The following is a 9438-nucleotide window of genomic DNA, read 5'->3' as shown; positions in this document are numbered from 1 at the left end:
GTCGGGGAGAGGCCTCAAGCTCTGGGGGCAGAGTCGGGGAGAGGACTCAAGCTCTGGGGGCAGAGTCGGGGAGAGGCCACAAGCTTAAGCCTCCCCTCATAAGTAACAGACGTGCCTGTACTTGATCTAAATTGCAGGCTGGCAAGGGCCAGATAAGGTGCCATCTGAGCTAGCAGCTATCTGGACTAATGGCATGTAGCCACTGGGGGCACTCATGAAATCTGAGGCTACAGTATGAGAGAAGTTCCTAGAAAAAAATATGCTTAAAGCTCCGCCTGGTCCTAGACTTGCTTATGTGTCTTGGGTGAAACTGGATGAATGAGTGGAACCCTGAAGCTGAGGGAAGCTTTGAAAGAGCCTTTGTGGTCTGAGTACAGGCTTTGGGGAGTGTCCAGCCCACAGGGACAGGTGGGTCAGAATCCTTCCCAGGATGCTTAGTACCCACTAACTTGATGTCAGGAAGAGCCCATGTGTATGACTAAATACCTGACAAAAGCAACTCAAGGAGAGGGTTTGGTTTGGTTTGGTTTGGTTTGGTTTGGTTTGGTTTTTTGAGACAGCGTTTCTCTGTGTAGCCCTGGCTGTCCTGGAACTCACTCTGTAGACCAGGCTGGCCTCGAACTCAGAAATCTGCCTGCCTCTGCCTCCCAAGTGCTGGGATTAAAGGTGTGCGTGCGCCGCCGCCGCCACCACCGCCCCGCTCAAGGAGAGGTTTTAATTACGGTTTACAGTCTGAGTCCACGAGTAACGCAGCAGGAGCATGCACTTATACTCGGGAAGCAGTGATGCATGTTAGTACTCAGCTTGTGCTTCGAAGACCCCACCCCCACCTCACCCCCGGTTGGGGGCATCACAGCCTTGGCTGGCCTGGAACTATGTAGACCGTGATGTCTTCCAGTTCTCAGAAATCCTCCTGACTCTGCTTCCTGAATGCTGGGATTAACAGCGTGTGCCACCATGGCCAACCTCACAGGCATGCCTAGAGGCATACCTCCTGGGTGATTTTAGATCGTGTCAAGCTGGCAATACTTACCATCACATGAAGGTATTTGAGGCAGGTGGCACAAAACAGAAACAACTGTTAGCTTCAGTGAACCCCTAACTGGGACATGGGTGAAAGAACTCTGAGAACCCTGTGGGTGGGACATGCCTGGGCAACTGTGACACATAGGTCCGGTTCTGGGTCTATCACCCAGTGCCAGATGGCACAGTACTGAGGGGGTGGCACTGCCTGCTGTTTTTAACACTCCTTCTCCCTATCTTTGATTCCTGCACTCAGAAGGATTGGATAGTTAAAGAACCAACAGAGGGTAAGTACCTCTTCACCTCTTTCATGTTTTACAGTTATGACACACTTAGGTTTATAGGTGCTGTGGTGTGGGGTTTGTGGCCAGTGTGCCCTTCATGTTTCCAACTCCCACCACAAACTTGATCTACAAACAAACAACAAAAGACTGGAGTTAGTGTTTCATGTTCATCCTTGGTTGTAACACCTCAAGAATTAGTTCTTCCAGTTGGATTGTAGATTGATGCCCGCCTGCAGAGGAATGGCTAAGACAATATGTTTCCCTGAAAGGCATTGAGTCCTATGCCAAGGGTGTGCTTGGCTCTAAGGTCTGCAGGTAACATCCGGGATCCTACCAGCTATGAATCCAAATCCACAAAACTGTACCTGTCCTGAATCTATCTATACAGACTCTGCCATACCATTGTTCCCTAAACAAACTGTTTTACAACTATTTAAGTAGTGTTTTCATAGTATTAGGTATTCTAAGAAATGTAGAAACGATTCAAAGTCTCCGGGAGGAAGTACATGTGGGTTTTCTGCAAACATGTCTTTGGATGTCATCATGGATCTAGAACTGATACCCTGCGGATACTAAGGGATGACTCCATCTGTGCTCCCCTGTGGATGGACATCTGTATACAGGTGTGTGTATAAGCATGTAGATACGTGCTGGGGTCCAGCCTCGACACAGGATTGGAGTTCTCAACTGGAAGCAGGGATACCTGGAAGGCGCATAATAAATGTACACAGACTACTTTTTGGGTACAAGCTGACAGGCAATTTTTCAAGGCTTAAAGTTTCTCTCTTTTCTCTCTCATTCTCTGCTCTTTCTCTCTTGTGCATTCACTTGCAGCTTGAGGCTGCACACACTCTGTATTTTTCTGCGCACTCTGCTTTTCTCCTGTGTATTTTTCTTTTCTTGAAGTCTCACACTCATACCCACCTCTATGCATTCCCCTTTCACTCTCACACACACACTTCACACATATCTCACACACACACACACCACATGCACTCTCCTTTTACTCACACACACACACACTCCATACATGCCTCACTCTTCACATTCTCTCTTCACTCACTTTTCACATGCTCTTCTCATGTTTTCTCTTTCACTCTTCATTCGCTCTCCACATTCCCCTCACATACTCCTCACTTGCTCTCTACATGCTCACTATTTGCTCTCCACATTTGTTCTCTATGTGCTCTCTCGCCTTTTTCTTGTCCCAGTCCTTTATCGATACTCCAAAAGCAGATTAAAAAAAAAAAAAGACATTGTATAATCATTACCAAATCAAATTCAAAAGAATGACCACATCCCACAAAGAATCAAGAGTTACAATTGTTCCCCAAAGTTTCAAGCTTCCCTAATCCAAGACCTATAGCCAAAATAATAATAATTGCAAACTTATCATTATTTAAACTTTAACTTATTATACTTCAGAACACAGAGCTCCGAGGCCAGCTACTTGCATTTTCTTATGAAGCTCTAATGATAAATGACATGGGCAAAGCTGCCAGGCAGTGGCCAGAAAGAATCAAGTTAACCCTAAATCAATAGTTCCGCTAGCTTTTGCTTCTGTACGTTGCACACATGATTCTCCTAAGAGTCCCAGTGTTTTGACTTAGTTTCACTAATATAAGATTTTACATATTCTGTACTTGCTTATCCAAGAACCACTCTCAAATATTGTGCAACTTATTTTATAACTTCAATAATTTTTTTCCTTTCTTGGGGTCCCTATGTTGGACTCATTTCATTTTCTAATAATTTCTTCAAACTTTCTTTGCAAGTCAAGCATTAATCTGGAACTACCATTGTGCAGTTATTACATTGTTTCCAAGATGAGAACACACAGCATGCACCTGGGCCATTAGGACTATGTTGTGCTGTGCCCCATGCCTCAATTTTTTAATTGTTTAAAAATCATTACATCAAGGAACAACATCTAGTTTCACAGAATTCACCAGAGCAGAAGGAGAAAGAAGTAAGAAAGTCATATATAGGGGCTGGCGAGATGGCTCAGTGGGTAACAGCACTAACTGCTCTTCCAGAGGTCCTGAGTTCAAATCCCAGCAGCCACATGGTGGCTCACAACCATCCGTAATGAGATCGGACGCCCTCTTCTGGTGCATCTGAAGACAGCTACAGTGTATTACACCAGAGCAAGCGGGGCTGGAGCAAACAGAGGTCCTGAATTCAATTCCCAGCAGCCACATGATGGCTCACGGCCATCTGTACAGCTACAGTGTACTCATACACATAAAATAAATAAATCTTAAAAAAGAAAAAGAAAAATAAAGTCATATATAATAGAATAATTATGCACACCAAGGCCAACTGAAAAGCAGTCACACACAAATGAAATCTATATAGCCATTGTCCAGGGCTAAGGTTAGGAGAAATGGGAACAACTGTTTTTTACAAAGAGCTGCAGTGGGCTACTGAGATATCTCCATCCCAGCCTACTGCAGGCAGTCCCTTATTTCAGATGGCAGGTCCCCTGGAGGGATGTGTCTCCTGCTTCTCAGGGTCCCAGAAGCCATCCTTTTCTACAAGAAACTGCTGCGGGTTTCTGAGATGTCTCCATCCTGGCCTACTGCAGGCAGTACCTGTCATCTTATGCTGTCCCCAGCAGATGTGTTCATATACACCTGAAAATACATGGAGTTGTCAGTGGCTAGAATTGAAAATACTTGAGTAGAAAGCAAACTATAGAAATTAAGTCTGCAGGGCTTGTCCACTAGTCTGCAGTCAGACGGGCAGTCACAGGTGCTTCTGGGACACCTTTGGAATGTCCCTCAGAGACTGGCACGTTCCTGGTTTTACGGATGTCTGTTTGCTTTTTAATTTTTTAAATTTATGTATTTATTTAGAGACACAACCTTAGCATGGATCTGGCTAGCCTGGAATTATGGAACTTACTGTATAGCTCAGGTTGGCTTTGAACTTGTGGTTAACCGTCTGTCTCTGTCTCCTGAGTACAGGGATCTCAGGTGTGCTTCACCACACTCAGCCGATTCTGCCTCGGTGGCTTTTTGTATTACAAAAGTAACACTCACTTATACTTGTTACTCATAAACTCTTGGAAATATATTTTAGAAATTCATGGTGCTCGAGAGATGCAGCAGCACCTAAGAGCATTTGTTGTTGGAAAGGACGTGGGTCTGATTCCCAGCACCTGCATGGTGGGTCACACTACCTGCAGTTCCAGTTCCAGTGCATGAAATGCTGCCTCTTCAGGCTGCATACTTGTGGTGCATCGATAACAAGCCAGCAAAACACCTAAACACATAAAAGGAAACCAATCCCCAGGCTGGGGAGGGATTTCAACGACAAAGCACTTGCTGTGCAGCACGGGGACCAGATGTTTGGTCCCCAGCATGTACCTAATGCCTGGCAGGCAGCTCCAATAGCCCACCTATAATCCCAGTGTTCCCGAGGTGGGAAAGGGAGATCCTGGAGGAAGCTGGCTAGCCAGTCTAGCTGATTCAATGAGCTCATGGTATAGTTGAGACCCTGTTTCAATATATACAGTGACAGACAATAGGGGAAGACACTTGATTGACATCAGTCTTCACCCCCTACATGTATGAATGAGCATACACATGTATACACACTAACACACTATATTCTGTTAACCCTCTAGAGCCCTGCCAAACACGGTGTGTACTACATGTTTTTCATTTTGCTTTTTTTGAAATCAGTTTCTCTGAGAGTGTCCCCGTGACTGTCACTGTAGTGGCTTCCTACCACTTGTGTGTCCCACCCCCATGACATTTCCTGATTGTTACTAACAGAAACAGCCTGTGGCCCTCCTGTTGCATTACTGCCTTGGACCCATCCCTGGGATTGTCGAGTTGTGTGTGTACTTGGTCCAGCTTAAGAGGAAAGCTTGTAACAACACCATAGGGGTCATTGATGAGGGGACCAGATGGTGATGAATCGATGCCAAGGTTGGTGAAGTGAGGAGACTCCAGGCCCAAAGTAATAAACGAAAAATCTCTTCAAAAGTCCAGTCTGTGGGGCTGGCATTCTGTTGGTAGAATGCATGAAGCCCCAGGTCGGAGCCTCAGTACTCCATTAACTTGTTCAGGCGTGCAGGCCTATAACCACAGCATGTGGGAGGTGAAGGCATGAAGAAGATCACAAGCTCAAGGTCATCCTTGGCTACATAAAGTTCAAGGCTAGCTAGGGCTATACTGAGATACTGTCTTAGAAAGAAAAAAATCCAACCTGTGACTTGTACCTGACTAGTGCAAACTCCCTGCCTAGTACGATTCCTTCCCCAGGGCAAGTTCTCCCACCCTTGGCCACCCACATATCCTAGCCTCACAGCTGGGGACAGTGCCAAGTGATTCTTAAGAGTTCCTAGGTTCTGCCTTGGTTGTTGGGATTGTTTTGTTTTGTTTTGCTTTTGTTGTCATTGTTGTTGTTTTTCCTGCTCAGTGTTTTGAGCCCCAGGTGGAGATTGCTATTTTCTTTCTCCTCTGGTTGAGAGTCCCCCATTCCTGGCTGGGCTAGTATCAAGGGAGCTTAAGACCTAGCCTCGTGATGTGATGCCCTTGGGGATGTGATGTGCTTTTGCCACTTTAGTTCAGGTGAGCTCAGCTCATCAGGAGCAGGGAGGCACCATCAAGAACTAGGACTCTCAGCAAGAGGTGCCCTTGTTCTTGCTGGTGGGGTGCTTAACTGGACCCAGGCAGACCTACGTGTGTGTGTGTGTGTGTGTGTGTGTGTGTGTGTGTGTATGATCACATGAAGGTGGCAGGACCTGGCTGGCTAGTCCTGGCCTGCCCAGCTCAGCTTGGCACATCACATACCTGGCAACAGTAACAGATGAAATGTAGCACCCCTAGGCTGGTTTAAACCATTGGGCCATCTTTAGCCAAGTCCCAGGTAGGGCCAGGGAGTGAACCATGTATGAGTGTATGAGTGTAGCTGCTTTGTTTTGCCTTCTCCTTGGTGGATAGAGGGTAGCATGTCCTAGCATGGCCTGAAGCTCTGGAGCTCTAGGGTGAAGTCTGATACCCAGACTATACTATACATACCCATAAGTCAGCACTAACGGGGAAGTGACCTGTTGCCATCACAACTGGTTTTGGCAAAGTGACCAGAACTCAACCTTTCTTTATGATTCCCTAGAAATGGCAAGCCCCAGACACCCTAGAAGGAATTTAGGGCCTGAGTTTCAGCTTCTGCCTGCTTGGGAGGTGCGGGGGGAGGGGGGGTCTTCTGGTTTGAGTCACAGAGCCCCTCTCTTCTACTGGATGCCCTTATCTTACCCACTTGCCAGGGCCCTGTGTGTCAGACAAGCTGAAGTCACCCCAGTGCTGCCTTGGATAGGATGTGGTAGAAATAGTGTGAATAGTGTGGTGGAAACAGGTGGCCTTCGTCTTGAAGACAGAGTCTCATTATGTAGAGAGACCTCTCTCTTGAACTCACAGAAATCCACCTGCCTCTGCTTCCTGAGTGTTGGTATTAGAGGTGTGTGCCACTACACTTGGCTATAGTCTTTATCTTTTCAATAATTACTGTTTTAAAAAAAAAAAAAACCTAAGAATCAGGCATGGTGAAGTAATACACACATGTAATCCTGGCATTTGGAAGGTGGAGCCAGGCAGATCAGGAGTTGGAGGTCACGGGGTTCCACATGGCTCAAAAGCACCCACAGAAAGGGTACCTCCTGGAAGGGGTGCACAGTGCAACAAGGAGCCCGAGGTTGAGACCATGCAAGTGTGCTAGAAGTCTGCTGGGGAGGTGAGGTCTAAGGGTGGGTGTGGTGCTTTGTGGCTTAGCTCTTCCAGGAGAGACCTAATACAGAGCTGGAAGCTCTCCCAAGTCACTGTTTGTCTATTTGAGACCAAGATGGCCCTTCATTTGCAAAACTCCCTTGAGTCTTGAGTGGAGATGTGGAGATAGTCCATGTGTCTGCAGGTCCAGCAGATATCCGTTTCATCTGGGAGAAGAACAGGCATGTCCTGAAGACGTGTGTACCTATGCAGACCCATGCCCTGCCTGATGGCAGGGCCCATGCCCTCAGCTGGCTTCGGGACACCATTCAAGAAACCACTGAATACAGCTGCTCTGTCCTGTCCTCAGCAGGGAACCAGACCTCAAAGGTTCACATCACTGTGATGAGACATGGTAAGTGTGGTCCACTTCACTGAGGAAGGGGTGCACAGTGCAACAAGGAGCCAGAGGTTGAGACCATGCAAGTGTGCTAGAATGTCTGGTGGGGAGGTGAGGTCTAAGGGTGGGTGTGGTTATCTTCTAGGGACTGGTTATCACTATTTAGCCTGTCTAAAGACAGTGGGCGTGTAGCTCCAGTTTGAGAACCTGTTTGACCTAACCTTTCACTGTTATATGTTAATGTACACGTGTGCACACAAGCGCTACACTCATATGCTGCATGTATGTATGCTTGCATATACATACACACATATCATAGATGCCATGTGGTTCTGTGTGTAAGACCACTTACACAGCACACATACTATGCACTGCTTACCTCTCACTTTCCAATATGGGGATCTGAATTTATGTTACTAAAAAAGGCAGCTGAGCTGAGGCTGGCAAGATGAAGCTATTGATAAAGTGTTTGCCATGCCAGATGGGTTTTATCCCCAGGACCCAAGGAAAAAACTGAGTGTGGAGTTTGTGAGGCTCAGTGAGTAAAGGTGCTTGCCAAGTGAGTGACTAGTTTGATCCCTGAGACCTGCGTAGTAGAAACAAGAGAACTGATATCAAGTTGTTCTCTGATTTCCACACACAGGTGAACATGGGTGTGTGCTCTCAATAGAAGAATGTAATAGTATAAAGTCTGGGTGTGATGGCATGCATTTGTAATCCTATTGCTGGGGAGGCAGAAGCAGGCAGTCCCAGGGCTCACTGGCTTAACAGCCTAGCCAAGTCAGCAGGCCCCAGGACATAGGGAGACCTTGTCTCACGAAACCAGGTGGATGGCTCCAGAGAAATGACATCTGGGATTGATCCCTGACCTCCACTGTGCATGCGTGCACGGGCGCACATACCCCTTTCCTGTTCCACTTTCCATGTGGTGTACTTCTGCTGATTTCCAGTTACGGGATACTTAGTCACCACAACCCAACAGCTACTCACTTGGCCATTAAACACGCTGGCTTGTCATCATCCCTCAGCTGCTGTGTGTCACTTTTGGATGGCTTTTTGAGGCAATCACTCACACTGCAGCCTAACCTGGCTTTCCTGTGATCCTCCCACCTCAACATCCTGAGACATGTAGCACACCTGCTTTTGGAATCACTTGTCACTTTGAGAGCAGAGTTGTCTTCATGTTGGATCAAGGGTCTGATTTCCTGGGTGTTCTTTTATTGAACAGCTAGTTTTTATGCAATGTCTTGAGGCATGCCTTGTAGAACTAGTATGGAAGCAAACACTTTGAAAGCTTGTGTCCCTCTAGTGTTAGTTTGCTTGAGTATGCAGACAGTCCTGACACACCACTCTGGCATCTTGAGGGTACCGTTTGCTGGTGCTGGGACCTTTACCTGATCCCTCCCCCCACTTTTTTTTTTTTTTAAGAGTCTCACTATGTATCTGTCACCTGAGGCCTTTTTTAAAATTTTATCTGGAAGCTTGTTTTCTCAAGCAGTGATAATTCAAAATGGCTTGGTCTTTTTACACTCCCCCCAGCTCTCCTGCTCGGGGCATTTTCATGGCCCTGTTCACTTTTCTCCATCTACTGTTCAGGTTCTTTTCCAAGCTGTGACATTTGAGCAGCTGCTTCCCTGAGGCTTCAACTTTTCCTTTCCTGTCATCTCTTAATTTTTCTACTTCCTCATGCATTTTCTCAGCCTTACCTTCCAAACTATTAGCTCTTTGAGCATTGAAGTTTTTGATTCTATTGCATTTTGCAGATCTTCTCTTTCCCTTAGAGCATATGAGCAGACCTCACTCTCCCCATTTCCTTCTCTCCAAGTTGCCCTTTTCAGAGCATGGGATCTGGACCACGTAGCATGGCTTGGGGCTCACTGGGAAGTCAGTGGTGCAGGGGTTCGGAGTCAGAACTGTGGCCCTCAGAAGTTCCCTGCACATGTTATGTTGTGCATGGTGCCGATGGGACAGGCTGGTGCTCAGTGCATGGTGCCGATGGGACAGGCTGGTGCTCAGT

The 9438-nt window shown here is 46.7% G+C and overlaps 1 protein-coding gene across 3 annotated transcripts in view; it reads left to right on the top strand.

Annotated features, from left to right (window-relative positions):
* The window catches only part of Sema4d (semaphorin 4D), a 108545-nt gene that overhangs the window by 95003 nt on the left and 4104 nt on the right, over positions 1–9438 (top strand). Inside the window, exons 18-19 of one of the 3 annotated variants that reach the window (XM_031359553.1) lie at positions 1283–1310; positions 7227–7436. In XM_031359553.1, coding sequence (XP_031215413.1) covers positions 1283–1310; positions 7227–7436 — 238 coding nt within the window. Of the gene's footprint in view, positions 1–1279; positions 1311–7226; positions 7437–9438 lie in introns of all 3 variants that reach the window. The other 2 variants (XM_031359552.1, XM_031359551.1) reach the window with 2 other exon arrangements.

Source organism: Mastomys coucha, unplaced genomic scaffold (assembly GCF_008632895.1).
Source record: "Mastomys coucha isolate ucsf_1 unplaced genomic scaffold, UCSF_Mcou_1 pScaffold7, whole genome shotgun sequence".
NCBI lineage: Eukaryota > Metazoa > Chordata > Mammalia > Rodentia > Muridae > Mastomys > Mastomys coucha.
This window is presented reverse-complemented; position numbering and strand designations above follow the sequence as displayed.